The sequence below is a fragment of the Paralichthys olivaceus genome, chromosome 5 (assembly GCF_024713975.1).
Source record: "Paralichthys olivaceus isolate ysfri-2021 chromosome 5, ASM2471397v2, whole genome shotgun sequence".
Classification (NCBI taxonomy): domain Eukaryota; kingdom Metazoa; phylum Chordata; class Actinopteri; order Pleuronectiformes; family Paralichthyidae; genus Paralichthys; species Paralichthys olivaceus.
In genome coordinates, this window is record NC_091097.1 from 20,842,773 (window position 1) to 20,869,075 (window position 26,303).

At 40.9% G+C, this 26,303-nt stretch overlaps 1 protein-coding gene across 1 annotated transcript; it reads right to left on the reverse strand.

The window, feature by feature from the left end:
- Window positions 1-24,253: 24,253 nt before the first annotated feature.
- On the reverse strand, window positions 24,254-26,006 carry LOC138407730 (golgin subfamily A member 6-like protein 25). The gene is made up of 2 exons (XM_069525046.1): window positions 25,867-26,006; window positions 24,254-25,787 (listed from the first exon to the last, which is right to left on the reverse strand). The coding sequence occupies exons 1-2, from the start codon at window positions 25,876-25,878 to the stop codon at window positions 24,519-24,521; spliced, it is 1,281 nt and encodes a 426-aa protein (XP_069381147.1). The 5' UTR covers window positions 25,879-26,006; the 3' UTR covers window positions 24,254-24,518.
- Between the last annotated feature and the right edge of the window lie 297 nt (window positions 26,007-26,303).

Genomic DNA, 26,303 nt, shown 5'->3' on the forward strand with positions numbered 1-26,303 from the left:
CGACAGTGACTTACAGGTCCATATGAGGGCAGTATTTCCCCGCGATGAAGAGCAGTTCAGTTTTCTAAGGTTGAGTTTGAGGTGATGCGTAGCTGTCCAAGCGGAGATGTCTGCCAGACATTCCAAGATGCACGTCACAACGTGGGTGCTGGAGGAGGATGTGGGAAGAGAGAGGAACAGTTGGGTGTCGTCAGCATAACAGTGGTAAGAGAATCCATGCGATGTGATTGCAGAGCCTAGCGATCTAGTGTATAGTGAAAACAGAAGTGGTCCTAATACTGAGCTTTGAGGGACACCAGTTTCCAGAAGGCAGGGATTGGACAAGGAGCCATTCCATGTGACCTGAAAGGTGCGATTTGTCAGGTATGATGTGAACCAGGTCAGAGCAGAGTCAGCAATGCCAAGTTCAGCCAGAGTGGAGAGGAGGATTTGGTAGTTGACTGAGTCAAACACAAAGGATAAGTCAAGGAGAATGAGGACTGACGAGTCGGACGAGGCTCTGGCGGCACCGAGAAACTCAGTCACTGTGAGGCGGGCCGTCTTAGTGGAGTGACCAGTCCTGAAGCCTGACTGATTAGGGTAAAGGAAGTCATTTTCTGAAAGATAGGAGGACAGTTGGTCTTAGACTGCACGTTCCAGTGTTTTAGAGAGGAATGAAAGAAGAGATGTGACATGTTAAAATAAATAAATAAACAGGTGTGGGGGGGCAGAGAGACAGAGGGAAGTGATGAAGTGCTCAGTGCATGATGGGAGTTCCCCCAGCTGTCTGCTGTGGTGCTGTCTAATAATGTTGCCTAAGGGGAGCATATATAAGGTGAAGAGTATTGGTCCAAGGACAGAACCTTGTGATGATGATTAGCTTGCATGTGCATTAGGGCTGGGCAATATATCGATATAAAATATATATCGATATATTTTTAAATGCGATATGGAATTAGACCATATCGATATAGTTCAAATTTGCGCTGTGATCCTTGCTCCAGGCAAGCTGCTCACCCGGAGCTCTCTGCACTGCTCCCCGCGCCCCCGCCCCTCCTGTTTCATGCACACAGAGGGGAGGGGCCGGAACAGACACTCCGGCACTCTTAAAAAAACATGGAGGAAGCAACAACGTCTGCGGAGCATGCGAAGGGGGACTTGGTTTGTAAAAGAAAATGCAGTGGCTCAGTAATATGGAGATGGCTCGGATTCAAGGTATCAGATGAGCAACAAAATCACATCATATGTAGGGAGTGCCATAAACAAGTTATAGCCAGGGGTGGAAGCACTACAAATCTTTTTCACCACTTAAAACAGGGGCACAAACTGCAGTACGAAGAGTGTGTGAAACTGCGCGCTGCAGAAGCCCCAGCCGCGAGCCGTCCACAACCCGAAAAAGCTCCATCCCCGAAACAAAGCTCACTGCGAGCTTCATTTTCCCGCACTGTGCCTTATGAAAAGAAAAGTGACATGTGGTGTACTATAACTAAAGCGGTGTCCTATCACATTGCTAAAGATATGGTCCCTATTGCAACTGTGGAACAAGTCAGATTTAAAAAGCTACTGAAAACTATGGACCCGAGATATGAGCTTCCCAGTCGCAACTACTTTGCACAAGAAGCACTGCCACAAATGTACAATGAAGTCAGACTGAGCCTTGCTGACCGGCTCGCTAACGTGACCCATTTTGCTTTGACCAACGATATGTGGTCGAGCAGGACGTGTGGGCCGTACATGAGCGTGACAGTTCACTTCATTCAAGACTGGGAGATAAAAAAAGTGTGTCTCCAGACAAGTTATTTCCCCCAGGATCACACTGGTGAGCATATAGCTGAGGCCCTACAGGACGCAATTGCAAGCTGGAAACTCCAAGAAAAGCATCTGGTTGCTATAACAACCGACAACGGGAGCAACATCGTCAAAGCGGTTGAGCTGAACAAGTGGCTGAGGATGCAGTGCTTCGGTCACAGATTACACCTGGCTATTGGTGAGTGCAGTGTTCTAAGGAGTATTCAGATTTTTTACTTTAAACAAAAACATATTAAAATGTTAGTTTTTCCTTATTTTCCTGTGTGTCTGTCTGCAACTTTCACAAGTAGGCCTAAACAGTGTGGAGTTTTTAGTGGAGTAGAAATATGAAGTAGCATTAAAAAATAGCATACATTCTAAGAACAACAAGAACGAAACATGAGTAAATGTACATATAGTAAAGTCATCATTTATAAATTCTACAAAAATAATAATAATACATAAAAATCTCTTACAGGATTAAAATTCAGAAAATAAATGAATATAATATTTGTTATTTATGTTTAGGACTGGTGTTGATTAAAAAAATAAACTATGAAACGAGAAAATAATATTAATGTAGAATAAATCTAAAGCTTGATTTTGGAAAGCACTTGGCTGTATGAGTGTGTTAAAGTGAAACCAGAGTTGAATTTCTCGCATAAACCCATTTAATTAATAGTTTTTTATGATTCTGACAGGACATGGCATGAATGACATGCGCGCCACTCGGGCCATTTCTCTGTGCAAGAGAGTTGTAAGCTGTTTTTCATACAGCTGGAAGAAAAGGAGACATCTTGCTTAAGTCCAGATTCAGCTGGGTCTGCCAAGTCACAAACTCATAACCGAGTCTGCCACAAGCTGGGGATCGAGGCAGCAGATGATAGAGAGAGTCCTGGAGCAGGAAGGAGCACTAGCCAAAGTCCTGTCTAGTGACATAAAGACCAGACACCTTGTCCCTACCTGGCAGGACCTAGAGGTCCTAGAAGCAGTCCAAAAGGTCCTGAAACCTCTCCAGGACTTTACCGATGCTTTGTCAGGTGAGGAGTACATCACTCTATCATATGTGAAACCTGTGCTGCACCTTTTTAACGAAAGTCTCCTGGCATGTGAAGAGGGTGATAGCGAGCTTCGCAAATCGATCAAGACCAGCATTGTTGAGTACCTCAACAGTAAGTATTCTGAACCAGCCACTACTGACCTACTGGAGATGGCTTCATTTGTGGATCCACGGTTCAGGACCACCTACATCCCAAGTGAAAAGGTCGATGCATTGAAGCACAGAGCTGTCTTGGAGGTGGAGACGCTACTGGCTGATCAGAGCAGCTGTCAGCAGCCTTACTTACGTGTGCCTACTGTGCCTGAGCCTGCAGATGGAGAAGCAGCAGCAGTGGCACCAAAAGCTAAGAAGACACTGGCAAGCTTCTTCAAGCAGCGCACAGCAACCACCACTGCACCAACCAAGAGGGGGGCTATTGAAAATGAACTGTCAAGTTACTTGCAGTCAGCAAGTGTGGAGAGTGACACTGATCCCCTCAAGTGGTGGAAGGATCATGAATTTGTCTTTCCAGCTCTGAGCCACCTGGCAAAAAAGTATCTCTTGGTACCAGCTAGCAGTTCACCCTCCGAAAGGGTTTTCAGCTGCAGTGGCAATATTGTGACCTGCCAAAGAGCATCTCTGAAGCCAGATGCCGTTGACAGGCTGGTGAATCTCGCACAAAATCTGTAAACTAAGGAGGACACGCTTGTCTGTATTGTAATGTCTACCTCAAGACAGCACTACTGTTTATGTTGTTTTTAAGTAAAAAAAGATGTTTAAAAACATTTTCCTTAAACTGAGCACTTTATTTTGTTCTTTCTTTATATATAAATGCTGCCCTTACTAGGGCTAATGTTGATATTGTACTTTTCTCATAAAAGATTGGCCCATTTTTTTTTCATAGGCTATTTTTATTTAAGATATTTTTTTACAGAGCTTTGATTTAAAAAAAAAAAGGTACTCCTGTTGTTATACAGTATTTTTGTTTACATTTTATAGTTATTTGAACAGCTGAGCATTTATTCATTAATTTCATTTTGCAACTGTTCACTGAAATAGCCGGTTTCAATAAAACTACCTGTGACATGTCATATTTGGCTTTGACTTTGACTGAACATTTGCCGTCACTTTGTAATAAAAATATCAGGATATATATCGTATATCGATATTCAGCCTAAATATATCGGGATATGACTTTTGGTCCATATCGCCCAGCCCTAATGTGCATGGAGGAGTCACTGTTAACGTTAACAAATTGGAATCTATCTGATAAATATGATTTAAACCAGTGTAGTGCTGTTCCTTTAATTCCTATATGTTGTTCTAATCTCTGTAGCAGAATCTTATGATCTATTGTGTCAAAGGCTGCACTAAGGTCCAACAAGACGAGGACAGAGACAAGTCCATCATCTGATGCCATAAGAAGGTCATTGGTGACTTTCAATAGTGCCGTTTCTGTGCTGTGATGGGTTCTAAATCCTGACTGAAATTTGTCCAATAAACCGTTACTATCTAAGTAACCACACAGCTGGTTAGCAATGGCTTTTTCTAGGATTTTGGAAATGAAGGGCAGGTTGGATATGGGTCTATAGTTAGCTAAAACCTCTGGATCAAGCGTAGGCTTTTTAAGCAGAGGTTTAATAACGGCTACCTTAAAAGCCTGTGGTACGTAGCCGGTTAGCAAAGACATATTAATCTGATTTCAAATGGAACGGTCAATTAGGGGGAGGACTTCTTTAAAAAGTCTAGTTGGAACAGAGCCCAGCTGACAAGTAGTTGGTTTAGATGATGAAACTAACGAGGTCAGTTCAGGAAGATCAATAGAGTAAAATTTGTTTAGACATATATCTGGTGCTATGGTTTCAGGACCAGACAATGTATCAGTGTTATTCACTGGGAGGAGGTGGTGGATTTTATCCCTGATGGTTGTAATTTTATTAGTGAAGAAGCTCATGAAGTCATTGCTTCTCAGATCTAGAGTAGAGGTGTGACTTTCTGTCAGCCTGGCTACAGTGCTGAAGAGGAACCTGGGGTTGTTCCTATTTTCATCTATTAGTAATGAATAATAAGAGGTTCGGGCATTTCTAAGTGCTTTTTTGTAATTTATAAGGCTATTCTTCCAGGCTAGGTGGAAGTCTTGGTGATTGATGGAACGCCACTTCCTTTCTAGCTTCCGCGATGTCTGTTTTAGAACGCGCGTTTGGGAATTATACCATGGAGCTAATCTCCTCTGACTTACATTCTTCTTTTTTAATGGGGCGACAGCTTCAAGTGCTGTTTTTAGTGAGGCTGCAGTACTATTTACAAAGTTATCAACAAGTGTGGGAGTAAGGTCTTGATAATCTTCTTGTATAGTACTGACACATGGCTGAGAGGGAAGGGAAGAGGGGAGCAGTTCTTTAAATTTGTGAACAGTTTTGTCAGATAGACATCAACTATAGTAGAACTTCCGTTCAGAATTGACGTAATTAACAATTCTGAATTCAAATGTAAGTAAAAAATGGTCAGACAGAAGAGGGTTCTGTTGGAATAGTTATATTTTCTATGTCAATGCCATATGTCAGGGCAAGATCAAGAGTGTGATTCAGGCAGTGGGTCGGTTGATTCACATGTTGAGTGAAACCAATCGAGTCTATTATTGATTTAAATGCTGAACTAAGGCTGTCATTGGCAACATCTACATGAATATTGAAATCACCTGCTATAATGATCTGATCTGTTTTAAGAACTGTTTTAAGATAACTGCATTTATCACTGCAGAAATCTTTTGTGATTTACCTCTAAACCTCTGATTAAATTATTATTATAATTGGGATCAGATGTTTTTTCCCTTCCCATAACCCCTTTTGGTCCAAAGTTCCAAAACTTTCAATACCAATTGTTTTTGTTCTCCTTTGCCTAATAGAACATGGAGATCAGAATTTGATACCTTTCCAGTGAATCAATCTAAGCTACTGAGACAACACAGTGATTGAACACACAAGAAAGTGTTACTTACAGAGGTGAGGGAAGAGTTAAGAATCTTCCATTGATATGCATGTATCAAATCCTCTAGTTACATCTACGCCTTGTGATGTTAAAATTAGCATATTACTCAATGAACACACCAAATCTCTACCTATAAAATCTATCAGCCAGCGTGGTGACAACAAAAATTAATGTTTAAAATTTCCTTAACCTCATTTTAACAAAACAATGGTACAGTGTATCTCTCTATATACTGTCCCCAGCTCCACCGCTACTCAATCACACTATGTGTATTGGTTCTCAGGACAATCCCTGATCTAATGTCCAATTTTGCCACATTTGAAACAAGCGTAAGTTCTTCCACGTCCCCTTCCTCTCCGTCCATGACCTTTCTTGTGCCCGCAGACTTGGTTTTGATATGCTGCCAGCTGTCCTTTTTCTTTGTCTTGCTGTTCAAGAGTTTTTCTGCATGATCAGCATGACCCCATGGTGGATTCACCATTCTCCACTCCTGTGCAGAGACGGATCTTGCCACTTTCGAATACTGAGTCCCCATCTCAGTCATCAGCAGTCTCTGCTGTTCAGTGCTGGTTCCAGTTGCACTGCATACCGTTCCCCCACTTAACACTTGTGGGAGAGATGAAATGGTAGGTTCTTTCATATTGGTGAATGTCCATGGTCTGTAGATCAGCTGAGTGTTTCCATCTCCTGCAGCCACCTCCACCATCGGTGCTTGCAGGGTTGCATTCAAATCATAAATTGCCTCCTTCCCGGTGCGCCATGGAGTATGTAAGTGGTGCATGATGGAGGCCTATCCACCTCCTCTGCTGCAACAAGGTCGAGGTCAGGATGGAGGTTAGGGACAGCTGGAGCTGCCGCCTGCGCCCTCTGCACCGGTAGCAGCTGAGTGTCCTGCTGGTCATCACACTGCACCGCTGCTGGCTGTAGTTGTCCTCTCGGTGGAGCTGAGTCCAGATCAGGGTCTAGTCGGACACACTGAGACTTGGAGATTAGTTCAATCCCTACCTTCTGTAAACTGTCCCTGATATTCACTTCAGTTAACCAAAATTCACACGCTCCAGTACAAATATCCCTACATTTCTTTTTTCCTTCTAATTTGTCCTCACTAAGTCGTTCCTCTCTAACTCTTTCCTCTCTAACTCTACGCTTACCATCACTTATTAACATATACTGAACATTAAGAAAAGAAAGTTGAAGTGGATTAGCATTATCCTTATCTTTCTTTCCTTTACCAATGTTTAAACCCATTTCTCTAATAGGTTGTCTCATCAGTTTTAACATAACTCTTATTTATCAATTTAAACTCCCCATTTGTTCAACAAAATACAAAATTTGGAGGACCAAAGTTATGCTGATATTGGAAAAGACATTTAGAAATTCCCTAATTTATTTTAATCCGTTCTTTTTAATTTAGTTTTGTTAACAATTTGTTGTTAGGATTTTAATTTCAGGATTTAAGTCTTTCTTAATAACCTCAAAAAGCCAATTATACCCCTAATATACTTAAGTTTACTTAAATGTACTTACCTTTACTTACCTTTGGGGGTTGAGAACTTCTCTCTCTCTCTTCTTAAAGCAGATTCATGGCAGTGTCGAGATGATCCTGGCTCAGGTCTCAGTCCTTCAGTCCCAGTCACATCTCCAGTGCAAAACTCTATTTACTATATTATATCATAGTTTGTTAAATCATGAACTCGACGTCAGAACACAATATAACAAGTGTATTAAAATCAACAAACACTCCGTATATTCCTATTATTATATCTTGTATATATCCATACTCCTTAACTCTGTGACCTCCTCTCAGATCACCAACCTGCTTATTCTAATACCATACTCATTAGTTCCCAATTAACTATGTGACCTTCTCTAAGATCACCAACAGGCTTATTCTATATTAACTCTGTGGTCTCCAAGACCACCCGTGATCTCCAAGAACACCCGAAGCTTCCTTGATTCTACATCGGTTCCAAACCTTGCCATGCAGACACGTCTGTCACTCACCCTGTGAGAGAACCGTTTCCCTTCTGAATTTGTCTTCCCAGAAAGACAGTGTCTTTGTGCTAATTGGTCCGCTGGATCACAGCAGTGAGAGCCCTCTTTGGTTCTCAGGCATCAGGCCCTCACGTCTCTACCTTCTTTTGTCAGGGAGGTTGAGGTCAGAGTCCCAGACTCCCTGCGCAGTTTTACCTTTCAGCCCTGAGATCCAGAGTGTCTTCTCACAAGAGTGATCCTGCCGACAACACCAAAATTGTGGTGGCAATTTCTGTGAAACAAGCACAAAGTCAAACACTTCTTTCTGAAAGTTAAATTCAGCATCTGCAGATGGACTCATCAGTACACATCACCTGAATGGCATGCACAAATGAGCAAAGAACATAGGAGAATCAGTGTTCCTATAACTCGCAGCCCCCTCCCACTAAGCATGCAAAGGTATTTATTACCCTCCTGTAGTTTCTCTCAGTGGAGGAGATATCCTGTCCATTTGTTTACATGTTCTGTGGATGACCCCCCTGTGAGACCCCAGGTGTGAGATCCCAATCAGAGATACCAAGAGATACCATAAAGTTGTGGTTTCTCGAGGCCATAAAGCTCAAGTCTCTTAAGCCACCATCATAAACCTTAAGGTTACCCATTTAGATTAACAATTTGGTCAACTCTTTGGTCAGTTATTCGCATACATACATCATGCAATTAAACATACACAAATGTAAAAATTTCCATTACAGGAGCAATGTAAGCCATGCTTCAGCATAAGGTCATATATCGTCTGGGGCTCAGTGCATCGCACTGTGATCATGTTGGTGGCAGACCCAGGTGGCAACACTACCAGGCTGTGGGGTTCCTGTCAGGGTGACATGAAACAAACAAACGATTTGTGGAAAAGGAGTATATAAACTTTTCTTTTTTTTTTTGAGAAAAAAAAAGTTTAAGAGAGGATGTGCTCAGTACTTACATGTCTGCAGGATAGCTTAAACATCATCCTATGGTCTGCAACAGTCAGCTCTTTTCTTAGGGTCCGACTGCACGCTTTCACCAATGCTACTGTCTTCATGACATTTTCGTACAAGCTAACTCCTGGCTGAATCTCAGTGTATGTGACACTATATTGGTTGACAATTTCAGTCAATGGTTGTTTATCTGTCAACAATAACTCAAAAGCTCCAGAGCCCAATAGATTAAACGTCGGGTCTGCCCATAGCTTCTTCATTGTAGAGAACAGTTTGGCTATATAGCTCCAAACACCAGCGCTGGATAGGTGAGCGCAAATAACTCTCAAATGCTGGGTCTCATTTTCTGTACAGTTCCACCTGCTCATGTACCACCAAGACCTGATGTGGCTTAATTGATGTGAGGCTGTGGCACACGGCACCATCGGACAACCACTGTCATGTACTCCATCATTTTAAAGCTTGTCGAGCAGACAGAGATCTGTTTCTGAGGAGAAACCAAGCACAGAATGATCTCTTCTGCTTTTATGATGAGGACCTTAAAATGTCCGTACAGATCTGAATCATCCCACTTCATAAATTTAACCAAACACCCCTTGTTTGTCTCACCAAGGTTTCTCATTTTTTTAAACAAAAGGTGGTTGGATAAATTACAAAATATCTGGTTGGATATACAACATGTGATTGGATAAATGAGAAACCTGGTCGGAGCAACGACGTCCGGTCGAATAAACGAGAGGTGGTCGGATAAATGAAAAAACATCTGGTTGGATATTGTGGTGGCAATTTCTGTGTCTCTTAAACCACCATCATAAACCTTAAGGTTACCCTTTTTAGATTAACAATTTGGTCAACCATTGTCCGCTCATGCAATTAAATGTAATTTCCATTACAGGTTAAAACAAATAGGAGAATGTAACAAACTTCAGGAGCTTGAAGTACCATTGGAATCTTTTTTTTTTTTTATTTTAACTGAATTTTGGAGAAGCAGATTGTCCTCAACTAGATGCATTGGATAATCCATAGTAGAAAACAGGAGAGCTGACAGAGAGCTTTTTCTTGCAGCATTCAATTCCATTGCCATCTTCTCCTGAGCCCCCTGTGCCTCGACAGCAACGGCAGCTGCCATCTCTTCCAGAGCCTCCTGTGTCTGGACAGCAGCGACAGTGTCAGCTGCCATCTCTTCCAGAGCCTCCTGTGTCTGGACAGCAGCGACAGTGTCAGCTGCCATCTCTTCCAGAGCCTCCTGTGTCTGGACAGCAGCGACAATGTCAGCTGCCATCTCTTCCAGAGCCTCCTGTGTCTGGACAGGGAGAAGGAACTCTGTCTCCTGAAGCCCCGTAAATCACCTTTCCTTTGCTACATGAACACAATCAGACACATTAGAAGACAGATACAAACGGAGGCTCAGAGGTGTGTGTGTGTTTGCATTAATGTGTGTGATACTTACAATAATCCAACAGGAGCCAGCCTCACCTCCAGGTGTTTGGTCAGCTTCACTGCTGGCACATTGTTGAACTGGAGACAAGAACAGACACAAAATAAGAGATAAGACAACCTGCATCATCTGTGTCATCTGTCCCCTTGGTGTCAGAGAGTTAAAACCACAACCTGTTAGTTATAATAGTTTTCAGGATTGTATCAGTGCCTCATCCATAAGCAAGTCATACACTATACTGAGCCTTTATAATCAGTATCAAAGTCCCCGTCTCTTCTCTGCCCACTTAAATACTTCTTATTCATCCAGTGATGAAATGTAACAGAATACTTTATATTAACAAAAGTAAAAGTAAAGTCACATTATTAAAACCTACTCTACTATAAGAAAAATAGGTCATTAAAATATTTGCATAAATACATTTGGTCAGAAGTATAAATGCATGTATATCTGCATGTATATCTGTATGTATGTATATGTATATATATAGTATTTTTATAAATGCGATTTTAATTTTATTTTGGTAAATCATTTGTTTTATTATATTTCTAATATCTATTTGGTATGTATCATAATGCATATCAACAATGAACTGGTGTCTTTCTTGTTTTGCACAAGTTAAATCTGGATATATAGATGTGTCATGATGTCAAGAATTATAGTTAGAGAACAGTTTTAGAAGTGTGGTCATAGACACAGCTGGATGAGGTTTGTGTGACACAGAGTCTCAAACCTACAAAGCAAAGACACATACTCTCTTTTCAACGTTGGGCTCAACGACTGCACAGTCAGGAGTTTCGAGCTCAGCAACAGCGTTTAGTGTCTGTTCCGTCTTCGAAAGCTTGACATACGGCATGTCATCATCCTGCTAGCTCTCACATTTTCTCTTTCTGTGGAAAAACAGAAAAAACACAGAAAGCATGAATTACCAATGTTTAAAACTGTGAGGAAAGAAAAGAACATGAAAGCATCTCAATCAAAGAAATATAAATTCATGACAGAAAAGGTGACTGTGAACTAGTCAGGCAGACTTACTGTGAGTGGCGGTTGTTCACGGGAAAAGGAAGTCTGTCTCCTGGAGCCCCGTAAACCCCCTTTCCTTTGCTACATAAACACAATCAGACACATAAGAAGACAAATAGAAACAGTAGCTCAGAGGTGTGTTTGTGTGTGTTTGCATTAATGTGTGCGATACTTACAATAATCCAACAGGAGCCAGCCTCACCTCCAGGTGTTTGGTCAGCTTCCCTGATGGCACATTGTTGAACTGGAGACAAGAACAGACACAAAATAAGAGATAAGACAACCTGCATCCTCTGTGTCATCTGTCCCCTTGGTGTCAGAGAGTTAAAACCACCACCACACACATTTATACCTAACCCAGCCTTGTATAATCTCTGTCCTGATCTTAATATTGTCCTCCTGAACATGATGAACCAAAGATGAATAATATCTGTAACTTGTAGTTGCTCTGTGGTGTTTCCCAGAACTCTAAAGCACAGCACTATCACTGACACCACTGATTCTTTAATCAACCACAGAAGAAATCAATCATGCAGTTTTTACAATTTAATGAAAGAAGAATTTCTTTGTGCCAAACGGGAGGTTTCTACCAATGTAAACGTTTCTATACTCGGTCAGGTTCACTACTCTGAGTACTCATGAATTACCCCCTCCTCCATTAATAAGTATCTTTCTTGATACAGGTATTGATAAAGTTCCTCTGAATCGCTCTCTAACCTATAGTTAGTACCTTACCTGTGTCTGGATGTGAGGCCCTGCCTGGCTGAACACGGGGCCTGACTGCAGGACACTTAGCTGCTGGTGGTTTATGGCAGCAGCCAGTTCACCATTGGGTTTCAGGAGGATGCTGCTCCAAGCTGAGAGGTGATGCTATTGGGGGGGGGGTCCTCATCAGAACCAGTCCAGTTGAACAAGTCATGCCATTCCTGAGCAGGGACATCTTGAGGAAGTGGATGGTTATTTGTGCCCTCTGACAATTTGTTGACCACTGCCCAGACCATGTCCAACAACTCTTTGTCGTCCATCTCCTCCAAAGTAAGGTCACTTTCTGCCCTCAGGTCCATACAATTCTGGTGTGTAGCCGTCCATTTCATTGTTGTTCTTCTGTGACATTGATGAGAAACTGGGTTTGAGACACTGCAACAAGCTTACATGCTGATAAATACAAATGAATGATCCAATATTATCATGTATTATGAAATAAAACTAAACAAGTGTAACCCTTCTGAGAGGAAAAGAGAATAGTACTGAAAAATAGTAACTAGGTTCAATAACCAGTGAAATCAGAAGTTCTAAGATCGACTATGGAGCCCAGGATTGATCAAACGATGACGCAGGAGTATACGCTTCCCTATTTATTACAGGATGGGAAGGATGAATAAAAACATCAATCACACAAATTATCACAACTCTTACCCGGGTAAGTATAGAAAATAAAAAATAAAATAAAGTTTTGCAGCTGCGTTTTTTCTAAAGTTCAGTTCACCTGTTTTCAGTCACTGTTCAGTCAACACCGTGAAGGTGGAAAATCAGTCCCACCGCACTGTTGCGTGGATGGTGTGTGTGTGTATGTGAAGTGTAAAAGGATTCAGGTTCCACGGCGTAGTACCTCTAAGTATCCTCCGGGGTCTGGCTCGCCATCAAACTTTGACTGGCTCCAACATCCAGGTAGGTCAAACTCTCAATGGGTCCATCAAAAAACCTGACCTACGATAAATTGGATCAGAGCATTCATCTTAATTTTCTCAAATCTCAAAAAATGAATTATAGAACATTAATCATGTTAAATCTACATAAACTCTTTATCAATAGAGAATAGGCCTGGGCCGATAATCAATAAATCAATTAATCGCACGATAAATTAAAATGAACTCGATAATTTTTCCGGCCTCGATTTATTGCCATGTGCATGCGCGTTTGTTTTCCTCTTCTCTCACCTCCAAGCAGGCTGGATGACAAGAGGGTTCACTCTGAGCTCGGTCTCAGCACCTGGGGGCGTTTGTTCCATAGCGGAATGAACAGAGTGAACCCTCTTGTCAGTCATCCAGTCTCTTTGTCTCTGTGGGGGGAGGCAGGGCCGCTAGCATTGGCTCTACACCAAGCAGCAACATCCCGGGCTGAGCACTGAGGCAAAAAACTGCAGTTCACTGGGTGGCCACTTGAGGCTGGCTCCAAGAGGGAGTCAATGGGAATTGACTCCCATGTTAAAACGCCAGACTTTAGAGCAGAATTAAACCTGTTTACAGCCTGGTTCAAAATACGGTTTTAGACTCAATCAGTAAGTTCTTCCTTCATGACAACTATGTATTATCTGTTTAGATAATACAGAGGTTTGAAATTGTGAATAATTATCACTTGATTGACACGTGACGTCACCGTTAGCTCGTCACTCTGGCTGTTAGCCTGTGGTCTGCTCGGCTTCACCTGAGCTAACAGGCTAATCCCTGTCACCGAACGCGACCGGGTCTGGGGAGGAGTTTTCACTCACATGTGAATATTATCGTTTGTTGTTCGGCTGATTGTCCTGACGGAGAAGTGTCTGTGGTGTGTAAAGTACTGCCTTTTATTTACGTGTCAGTAGTGATGAGCAGGTATCATTGTCTCTGTACCTGGCTGGTTAGCTTAGCTCCGCTAACCTCCAGGCAACATACCAGCAGTAATGGCAATGCTAACGGGAGCGGCATGACATGAAGCGGTTCACACAGCGGAGAGAGGAGCGTTAGAGTTTATGGTGATAAATCTTTTAAACTGAAGGCGACTGTGTGTTTAGTGAATGAGCTCCACCAAGTTAGATATTTAACGTTATGTAAAGTTGTTCAGCTCCCCAACCTATTTGGCTTGACTATGTTACTGTGGGTAACTTCAGTAATAATGTTTTATTAGATTATTGGTTCAGAAATAACGTTAGTGCAGCTGCTGCAGTGTGAAACTTGTTGAGCTGGACTTTATTTATGAATGAACAGTTTACCTACCAGGTATAGACCTGTTTTCATAACTTACTAACAATTAAAGCAAATGATTGCACATGATGCATTACATTATAAATGCAATACTTTTAATGTGAAAGAACTCCATACTGCACATTCATTGTAGTACACTGTTTAATCCCAAACCATATTCAAATACATAGTTGAATATCCACAGAATATAAGGACATAGACTTTGTTTGAAAGTAACACTTATCTCGGCAATAATGCCATACTTTTATGTTTCCTGTCATTTTATTAGGGACGGACGAACCTGAGGGACACAGCTGTGCTGCCGTGTTCTGTCTCTTATGACAAAAAAGAAAAGACTTTTTATCTAAAGTTTATCAAATCAGAAAGTAAAAGGTGAACATTGTTGTGATAACAGTGTTCATTTTACCAACCATAATGGATATAGAAATTGACTCAATATTATCATGTTGACCAGCCTGAAGCTGCCGATCTCCACCTTGTTGCTGCTGCCACAGTGGATTCAGAGGACATCAGGTGTTGCAGTGCTTCATGTAATGAAATGAAAAAAGTCACGTTAAAGGATGTTTTATGCTGAAATCATTGTCATATCTGTAGATATTAAGGAACAGAGGAGAAACACGATTATTTACAGATACTGTACAATACAATAGCCTACAATAATTTTTACACATGTAATATGAGCTGTGTTAAGCAGCCAAGACTGGTACTTATAGTTTATTCTGTGTTCAGCAGGTGGAAGCACCACAGATTTCAGCCAAACTGATGTACTAAAAAAAATAAACATTGTACAAAAAAATGTCTTTCTACCACATCTGTAATAACCAAATGAGCAAGGTGAGCCCATCAACACGGACGAGCCAGTTCAAAAGTGGTGGCAACAAAAAAAAGCATCACAACAAAGTTGCATGCCCACCTAAAGCACAACCACCCAACCCAGTGTTCCCAGCTGGGGAAAAAAAAGTGCACCTCAAGATGCAGAGCCTTCGTCCCGAAAGTCAACACTCACTGAGGCGTTTGGTCGACAAAGTAAATATAAATGGAGCAAAAATGGTGTGCGCTCAAAGAAACTGTAGTTCGCTGCATCGCAAAAGAAATGCTGCCCTTTAGTACAGTTGAAAAGCCAGCATTGAGAGAGATGCTGCAAACGTTTGACAGACAGACAAAACGAATTGCCTGCAAGAAAATACATGTCACAAACGGCCTAAATGTTCAATATTTATTGAAGTGCAATTTTGTTAATCGAGACTTGATAAGCCATTTTATTTATTGTCTTGGTTGTGTGTGGTTTTATATTTGAGTGCTGTTTTTGCTAACAGAGACTGAGAGTCCATTTTATTCTTTGTTTGTTTTATTTATTTAGGATATTTCAACGTTCCTGAAATTACAATTACGATGGTAAAAAATTACTGAAAAATAAAAGTTTATTGTATTTGAAAGGGTGTGCATTATTATGATATATTATCATGTTGGCAATAATATCGTTTATCGGCAATAATTCGTGGGACAATATATCGTCCAGCAAAATTTGTTATCGTCCCAGGCCTAATAGAGAATAACAATTTTACTCAATTACTGTTGCAACATGCTATCACAATGTTCAGTAATAAAATAAGCAACACTCAAAATATCAGATTATGTTATTGAATAATCTTCCTCACTCCAAATCAACAGTATCAAAATATCCTGTGCTCTTTACATCGTAATTAGCACATAAAACAATATCAATCATCTAGAAAGAAAAATATGTAATGTGCACAGCTAATAAAATATGGCTGGATGAGCTTAGAATGCACAAATAAGGTGCTAAACACACACATAATACAGCTCTATGTGCAACAAAGGAGCAAACAAATGTCTCACAATGCACCTTTAAAATGTCGGATCAGGCCTTCAGCATTAATGTGTGGTGTGTCGTAGCGTGTCTCTCTCGCGCCAATCAGCACCGGAGCTAGTGCTCTGATGTTAGCTCCTATGCTAACGGTTTAACTCGTTGCATTAGCTATTAGCCTTTAGCACATCAAGACGGCCGCTCACCGATGCGTTTCTCTTCCCGAGAGGTTCCTCCGACTGTGCTCACACAGGTCCTGGTCGTCCCGGGAGATTTCTTCGGCAGCTTTTCCGAGTCTGATCCACTTTTCTTGTTTTATCTTCCTATGGTGAGTGTCTGCTTAATGCGCCTTGCTCTCTCTCTTCCCGGCAACTTCAGAGGAAGTGAACCTGCTCCGATCAGCTCAATGGGCGGGGCTTCTTTTCTGATTGGGTGACAGACCGTCTCCAACCCGTCTCCTTCAAACTAAAACTCTCTATAAATTATTTTATTATGCTTCTATCTCTCCTTTTAGATAAACATCTGTTTTTTATTATTAACCAAAACGCAGTATTAATGAATTGATTTTTCCACCATGAATTTCACTTGTCGTCATTCAATCAACTAATTTATTGTTTTTAATACAGATTTTTAACCTGGGTTACACAAGAATCTAATACTTTTATTTAGAAGCTGTTTTGTTGTGATATTTTTTCACTGCGATTTTGAGCTAAATGGAGATATGGACACTTCCTATACTTCTATAAACTATATACTATACATCCACTGTCATGATTACACCTGATTTCTTTGGAACTATGTTCTTTCAGATACAAATAAAAAAATCTATTCTATAGTTATCTTACAGGATCACATAACTGCCTCGTCCATAAGCAACTCATATACTTTACCACACACATTTATACCTAACCCAGCCTTGTATAATCTCTGTCCTGATCTTAATATTGTCCTCCTGAACATGATGAACCAAAGATGAATAATATCTGTAACCTGTAGTTGCCCTGTGGTGTTTCCCAGAACTCTAAAGCACAGCACTATCACTGACACCACTGATTCTTTAAACAACCACAGAAGAAATCAATCATGCACAGTTTTTACAATTTAATGAAAGAAGAATTTCTTCGTGCCAAACGGGAGGTTTCTACCAATGTAAACGTCTCTATACTCAGTCAGGTTCACTACTCTGAGTAATCATGAATTACGACCTCCTCCATTAATAAGTATCTTTCTTGATACAGGTATTGATAAAGTTCCTCTGAATCGCTCTCTAACCTATAGTTAGTACCTAACCTGTGTCTGGTTGTGAGGCCCTGCCTGGCTGAACTGGGGGCCTGACTGCAGGACACCAGCTCTGTCTCCCATCTAGCCCTAATGTAATCAGTTGAAGCACTCGTACAGTCTCTGAGGTTTTTATATAACACAGATACCACCTTGATTTTTGACCCATTATATACTCGCATTTGTACATCTATCACTCCGTTTAATATTTTTGCGCACCCTATTTCCCTTATAATATAATCCCTTAGCTGTAGTTATCTAAAAAAAATCCTAATTTTTTAATCCATACATTTCTCTAAGGTCCTGAAAAGACATTATGTTTCCATTCTTTAGTATTGTACACATGGCAGTGATTCCCTTCCTCTCCCAGTTCCTGTATGTCAGGTCACTCAAGTTTGGCTTGAATCTTTCATCATATGCAATCCAGCTCAACAATCTCACTTTCTTTTCCAATCTATGCCTTTTATTGAAATCAGCCCAGATAATCAGTGTGTGGGAGGTTATTGGATCTATTGAACCTTTTAGTAGTTTTTATCAATGTAATGTTGCCCAAAAGGGATTGCACTGGTTTGTTAGCCACCCTCATCTCAATCTCTTTCCATTTGGAGTTATAATGCTTGTCACACCACTTGACCAAGTTGTGCTGCCTCATAATAATCCTTTAAATTTGGGAGTGCCATACCCCCCCGATTCTTAGCCAGTTGTAGCGTGCTATATTTTATTCTTGGTTTTTTACCACTCCAAATGAACCGCGATATCATTTTGTCCCAGGTTTTAAATCTTTCTAACTGTATCTTGACAGTAAGGGATTGGAAGAAATACAATAGCCTCAGGAAAATGTTCATTTTAATAATGTCAATCTTTGAACTGAACTCCAGTGATATGGTCGACCATCTCTCAATATCCTCTTAATTTGTATATGAATCTGATCACAATGAAAACATGGCTGGAATTATCTTCTGAAGATGGCTTATCTGTTTTGTTAGGGTTACCCCAAGATATTTTATGCTTTCTGAGTTCCATTTCCATTTATAAGCATTTGTAATTTCTTGGGAAGGGGTATAATTAAAAGCCAGAATCTGTGTTTTATTCACATTTGTTTTATATAATGAGTGGTCACCGTATATACTTATATACTTAAATGTGTTAGGCTTGTATCAGGTCTTTCTAAATATATTATTACATCGTCTGCAAACAGACTTATTACATGTTTTTGTTTTTTAATATGTATTCCCTTTATTTCCTCACACTGTCTTATAGCCTGCGCCAGAGGTTCAATGTATAAGTCAAAGAGGAGAGGGGACAGGCAACATCCTTGGCGTGTTCCCCTCTGTAGCTTTATGCTTTTTGTTAGACTACCATTCATTTTTATTCTAGCTATAGGATTCTGGTTTATTGTATTGCTGCATTTAATGGCGAAAGCCTTTTCGCCATCAAGACTCAGCAATATAGCCTTAGTTTCCTTCATTTGTATCGAGTTTACTATTTGCAGGGTCCTTCTTATGTTCGCTAATGTTTGTCGTCCCGTAGTAAATCCAGTTTGGTCCTCGTCAATTAATTCTTTCATGAAATTCTGATCTCTCCTTGCTATAATGGATGTGTATATGTTGTAATCTACATTGAGCATAGAAATGGGTCTGTAATTGTTACAATATTCTGCGTCTTTACCCTCCTTGGGGATTACAGATATGATTGCTTCATTACATGAGGGTGGCAATCTACCTTCCTTAAGGGCAGTGGCGGTTCTACATTGAGTTACTCCCCGGGCGAGGGGTGTTATATAAAGTAGAGTAATTTGTATAGTCTTTTTCCCTCGGATGCAGTTCAAGCCATACATCAACCAGTCCATGTTCCTTCAACGACATGTTTACAAATTTAGATATATGTGTCTTATTTCTTTTTATACTTGTTGTGTCTACCCTATGATCCATTATCATATTAAAATCACCAGCACATATCACTATACCTTCAGATTTTAAGGCCATGACTGGGAATAATGATTTAAAGAATTGTTTAGTACTCTCTGGAGGGGCATATACATTAATTAAGGTAACCATCTCTTCCTGTAGTTTCCCCTTCACTATAATATATCGTCCTTCTGTATCCTTGATTTCTTTTAGACATTCAAATTTTGTTGAGTTTTGTGTAAGTATAGCCAAACCTCTTTTGTTCCTTTGTTTACAAGTACTGTAATAGGTGTTTCTAAAACCAAATTTCTTCAGCTTTTCATGCTCTTCCTGGGAAAGGTGTGTTTCCTGCATGAAGATAACTTGAGCCTTAAGTTTTCTCATTTTCAAAATTATCTTAGTCCTTTTAATTGGATTATTTAACCCATTGACATTTAACAACACTAACGATATGCTGTTCATTTATAGCTTTGGAAAATGGCATTATACTCCATGATATATATATATATACATATATATATATTATATACCATGAGAACAAAAAATAGCCAAAAGAACATTGAGCAACTCAGCAATAAAAAAAAAATCGAACTAAGAATACATCAGTAGGCACTTGCCCCCCACGTTTCCCCCGTGGGTTGAGGGGAAATTCAGATGAAATATGGGGGCCCCTCCTTAGTGAGGTCCATTCTTGTTATCCAGATTCTCTTGAGCATCTGTCTCATTAATTCAATTCAATTCAATTTTTTTTATATAGCGCCAATTCATAATTTACATTATCTCAAGGCACTTTACATTTAAAAGTCAAGACCTTAAAACAATATTAACGTAGAGAAACCCAACAGTTCCCACAATGAGTAAGCACTGTGGGGAGGAAAAACTCCCTCATTAACAGGGAGAAACCTCTGGCAGAACCAGGCTCAATGTGGGCGGTCATCTGCCTCGACCGGTTGGGGTGAGGAAAGAAAAGTAAGGGGGGAGGAAAGGAGAGATGGGTGGAAAGCGGGGGAGAGAAGAGAGAGATGAGGTGGAGAGAGAGAGACCGGGAACAATTGGGCACCATCAGTATCAGGGCTGACTATAACAATAACAATGTAGTGATCTACAACAGGATTATATATATTAATGAATTACTGAGTTATTGTAATTAATGATAACAATGGTGATGGTAGTCGTTGTTGTCCTGCAGTCCCGGTGCCAGAGTTATCTGAAACGAGAGAGAGAGAAGAGCCAGAGGGACTATGGGAGGACAAAGTGACACTTTGACATGATGACATGTTAAAACTAATAAATAAATAAATAAACAGGTGTGGGGGGGCAGAGAGACAGAGAGACAGAGGGAAGTGACGAAGTGCTCAGTGCATAATGGGAGTTCGCCCAGCAGTCTAAACCTATAGCAGCACAACTAAGGGATGGTTCAGGACTCACCTGATCCAGCCCTAACTATAGGCTTTGTCAAAGAGGAAGGTTTTTAGTTTTACTTTAAATGCTGGGACAGTGTCTGCCTCCCGAACCCAGATTGGGAGCTGGTTCCATAGGAGAGGAGCCTGATAGCTAAAAGTTCTACCTCCTGCTCTCCTCTTACAGACTCTTGGAACCACTAGAGAGCCTGTGTTTTGGGAATGAAGTAATCATTATAGCTCACACATACAGCGTCCGATCAGTCCTAACAGTGAAGACTGAAGACCTATATACAATCTCTTAGACTATTTGTCTTCAGTGTCTAACATGTGTTATCTTTCACTTACCTATTCATTTAGATGCACTTACATACTTTATTTGTCCTTTCCTCGGTATTTCTGTAGTTTATGTTTTGCTCGTGTTGCGGTGTCCTCTTTGTTTCCTACCTGTTGCCATGGCCATGGGCCGGTGTCCCAGTGTATCCTCATTCTGGCCATAGGTGTCTAGAAACGGATTCCTCTCTCTTTTAAAACTTTTTTGATTCCCGCGTACTCCTTTCTTTTCTGAATTATTTCCGTGGCATAGTCACATTATTGGAAATAGTATTAGTTAGGTGATAAGTTGCAACATCATGTCCCAATTGGAGATTAGCCGTGCTGCACTGCTGCTGTGCCTGTGGAACAAAGAAGAAATGAACAATTAAGCCACAGTATCACTAATTCCAGCTCTGTCCAACAATCCATATATAATAGCTCCAAAGACTCCTGGAAGAGAAATTGTCCTACCCTGAAGAGCAGTCATCCACAGGAGGAAAACACAGAAGGTGGCCACCTCACAGCCCCAGTGGTGTGACTACTCTTGGAGATTCTCCCATCACAGTGTCCTCTCCATGCAGTCTCTCTGAATCTTCATCTGACGTGTCTGGCTGGAGAGGTGCGTGGACCAGTTCACATGTGAGAACAAAGCCTTTGCAGGGACTGGAGAATATGCTCTGCCTTTTGGGTGAGGATAAATCAATATTTAGGCGAAAAAAATGGATGCGACTAAAGAGGAGATGGAGAGCCCGTCATCAGCAGCGATCACTTAAATAACGTTGACTGTTGTGCTGTGCTCCACGAGGAGTCAAAATAATGTTATTATTAATGACTTTGCCTCACACAGAGCACCAAAAATGTTGTTATTATGTACTTTCCCTTGCGCGGGGTACGATTATGTACTTTCCTTCATGCGGGGCACCATTAAATGGTGTGCTTTTGGGCATTCAATAAATGTGGCTATCAGAGAAATATTAAATATTAATATTAAAAATATTAATATTAAACTGATAAAGGATAAATCGGGGCACCACCCTTCAAAGGAAGGGAAAAGATAGCCAATTTAAGAAATAAGTCTTACTGACTACAAATTTGGAACTCTGATTAATAATTAAATAAATAACTATAACCAAAATTACCACATCAATAGCTAGCAAAGTTGAAGGATATGGAATTCTTGACAGTGTAGAGGTTGGCAAAATTCACACTTATGCAGCATTAATGAAGATGGAGTTTTGAGACCATGTGGCTGAGATCACATGTATGTGTTAAGTTTGTGGAAATGAGTGTGTGAGGTGTTGGTGCCAGGTTAAAGAAAGTAGTTAGATGCATGCAAAGAAACTGATCAGTATAACAGAACTAACATTAACTTTCAAATAACATATTACCAAATATCACAACAACACAATTCAAACTTATAAACATCACATGAAATAGAAATAGGACTAAACAGTCCTTTGCTTAGCCTAGTGTAATAATAGAGCCCAGTTGTGTTACCCGTCCATGAAAAAGAGGGAAAGGTCCTTTTTGGATGTGCTGTTTGAAGTCGAGTGAAGTGGTCTTGTTGGTTTGTGGCTCCTGTTGTGCATCTGCTGGTCAGACCTTGTGTCGTGGCCAATTGTGCTGAAGTTCTTAGGCAGGCTCTCGCGTCACTGCCTTTGGAAGGTTTTAGCAGTCTGCTCCAGGCAGGCCTGCTGGAAGTTGAGGAGCTTGTGTAGGGAGGAAGTCTCCCTGGCTGGGAGAGCAGGGACAGAACCTACTCCACCAGGAGCGGTCAGCAGGGGAAGAGGCAGAACAGAGAAGAGAGCTAGGAAACTCGGCTTATATTGGCCTTGTGACCTCATGGGTCATGGGGCACACAGTGACCAATAGTGGTTGAGAGTTGTCTTCAGGAGCAGTTTTACCACCTATATGTGAAGATGAAGCACCCTGGGAGACTGAGTTCTGCAAGCTCTCCTTTGTCTCCAGAGCAAAGGAGACATGCGGTCAGGCTTTTGACTACACATGTAGGCCCAACTATGGTTCACAGATACCAGGTCCCAACATGACATTATGGCTTCATTGAATGAAAATGTATTTAACCTATCTCGATGTGCTTCTTCAGGTTGGACGGGGAGTTTTTGAATGCCAATATTTCAGTCACTCTCTGTAGGCATAACAGGCACTTTATCCGGTAGGAAGAATCTTTCACTCCAATTTACGAAAATATTTCTTGAAAATACGGCCGGTGTAACGTTATCTTCATCACCATCACGGAGTTCACCAAGTTTCACCACTTTAGTCGAGATGCTTGTCATCTGCTACCGGAGCATTAACGTTAGCAGCAGAGCCGGCAGCAAGTGCTTCCATGATGGCATCAATAATGTGACATGCCCGTGTAGTAAAATTTCTGTTCATTACACTGTGTCCCATATGAATGTCACTATGTACCTTTAATCTGCACTGCAAACTGAGGAGTGATTATAACATAAATTGCTAATGATTACAATAAGTTTAAGACATATATTACGAATCATCAAACGAATCAAACAATATACTCTATGTGTAACAATCAGTATGTAGTGTATGTATAACTTGTGTGAAGAAATGATAATCTTTTTTTTTTTAAAGGCAGTCTGACAAGAATGAAATATAATGGTTTAAAATCAGAGACAAATATCTTTTAAAAAATAGTAAATGGTTTGGACAGATATAATGGTGTCAAGAGTAAGAAAAACTGTGTAAAAGAAAAAGAGACTCATCATGGTACGGTAGGGGCTCTCCAGAGGGAAAGTCCCAGCTCCAAGGCCAAAGCAACCCAGGTGTTTGGAGGCTTTCCAGGGGTAAACTCAAGTCCAACGTACGCAAGTAACCCCGGTGCTTGGAGACTTTCCAGGGGGAAGGTCGTAACAGGTGTGGCCCTTAAGGATAGATAAAGCGGAGCAACACCACTGTTAGTCAGAGTTCTTCTGGTGCACCTCCGGCTCGCTACTGAATGCTCTCAGGTTTTGTTGTCGACAATAAAACTCTGCGGCTTTTAAGTTGACTTCTACTGCTTTTTTATTTGACTGAATTTTTGGAATTTTTGGACCACGAGTGGAACTTAGTTTTTCACCACAACACCCAGACAAGCGGGACTTCTTCTTCTTCGTGCTTGGCGGTTGACATGACAACGAATGTGTTGTTTAGTGTATATGAAAAAAGAAGCTAACAGGCAAGCTAATTCAGAGGAACAAACTTTACTCTTTCTTATTCAGGTACCAGTCACAGTCACTCTCTTCTTCATGGGGTACATCGAGTGACACTGCCACCCACTGGCATAATATATATTGCAGGCACACGTATATACTACAAAAAGTTTACGGCATTACGTCACCAACTCAAATTTCTTCTGATTTTAATTTGTAGTAATGAGTAACGAAGATGGTTAGGAGAAATGTATTGGAGTAAAAGTACACATTTTACTTAATATATAGTGGAAATATAGTGGAGTAAAAGTGAAAGTTGTCAGAAATAAAAATAACAAAGTAAAGGACAGATATGTGAAATTTCTACTTAAGTAGAAATGTAAAGAAGTATTTGTACTTCGTTACATTACAACACTGGGTAAGGTCAGCTCAGGTGCTGTTGGATGGGCGCTGCTGACTACTTCCAACACTGTGGTTTTCTCAACCCCAGAGCGTGGCGGATTCTCTTCCAGAGTGAAGTCTTCTTTGGTTTCTCAGGGAGAACACTGGAGAGAGACTTCTCCTCAGTGACATCATCCTTATTCTCTCCATTGAGCTCCCGACTGGAAACGTCAGCTTCATGATAGTGGCAGACCACATTGTAAGAAGCTTTGAGCTTCATCAGCTCTTCTTGGAGAACCTTCTTCTCCTGGAGCTCAGTGTTGAACTTCTCCTGGTTGGTAGTCTGATTTTGACAGACCTCATGATAAGAATCTCTGAGCTTCATCAGCTCTTCTTGGAGAACGTTCTTTTCCTGCTTCTCCTCCTGGAGCTCAGTGTCGAACTTCTCCTGGTTGGTAGTCTGATTCAGACAGACCTCATGATAAGAAGCTCTGAGCTTCATCAGCTCTTCTTGAAGAGCATTATTCTCATCCTGAAGCAGATCGCTGGTTTGAGTCTCCTTGTCCATGGAGTCAATCTTTTGGCTGTGAGCTTGCCTTTCCTCCATCTCTGTCACCACAAGCTCAAGCCTGCTCAAATCCCTTTTCAAAAGGGCCACCTTCTCCTTCAGAGCCACATTGTCCTCTTCCAGAGCCTTCACCTTGTTGCTTTGAACAGCCAGTTTGCCATTGTGGGATTTAGAGTGAGCTGTCATTTTCTCCTTCTCCCTCATCAGAATTTCATTGTTCTGTTTGAGCTTCTCTTCCAGAGCCTTCACCTTGTTGCTCTGTACAGCCAGTTCAGCCAGTTTGCCATTGTGGGCTTTAGAGTGAGCTGTCATTTTCTCCTTCTCCCTCATCAAAAGCTCATCGTTCTCTTTGAGCTTCTCTTCCAGAGCCTTCACCTTGTTGCTCTGTACAGCCAGTTCAGCCAGTTTGCCATTGTGGGCTTTAGAGTGAGCTGTCATTTTCTCCTTCTCCCTAATCAGAAGCTCATCGTTCAGTTTGAGCTTCTCTTCCAGAGCCTTCACCTTGTTGCTCTGTACAGCCAGTTCAGCCAGTTTGCCATTGTGGGCTTTAGAGTGAGCTGTCATTTTCTCCTTCTCCCTCATCAGAAGCTCATCGTTCTGTTTGAGCTTCTCTTCCATAGCCTTCACCTTGTTGCTCTGTACAGCTAGTTCAGCCAGGACACCAATGTGGGCTTTAGAGCGAGCTGTCATTTTCTCCTGCTCCCTTATCAGAAGCTCATCATTCAGTTTGAGCTTCTCTTTCAGAGCCTTAATCTCAGACTGCATTGTTCCACATGTCTGAAAAATGGAAACATGGAATTCATTATTAAAAGACCTGAACCTGAACATACATTTCTAAAAAAAAAATAATTCTTACCAGGATGTCCATTTTGATAAAGGGGGATTTGTAGTTATGAGAGCAGTGTCTTCTTGATGAATTTTTACTGAACAAATCAGCGGTTGTCTCCGTAGGCAGGATTGTTGTCTTCACTAATGAGGACTGTGGTCTTCTCAGTTGACGGTCTATTATTTTCACAAGCTAATAACTTGTTATTTATGTTTGGTAGTTCAGAGGACCAAAGAAATATCCTTTAATGTCTAGAGTTTTTGGTTCTTTGATTGAATTTGATAAGGATTTGCAGGCCAGCAATCCCTTTGATGGTTGCCCCCACATCAATCATCAAAGAAGATTTTTAAGAAGCAACCGTTTCCATGGCAATTTTTATAACTGCACAACATGGCGGCCCCTGGGGGTTTATCAGGTTGACTTCTATATGATGCACATCACTGCGGAGCATACACAAATCCTGAGCT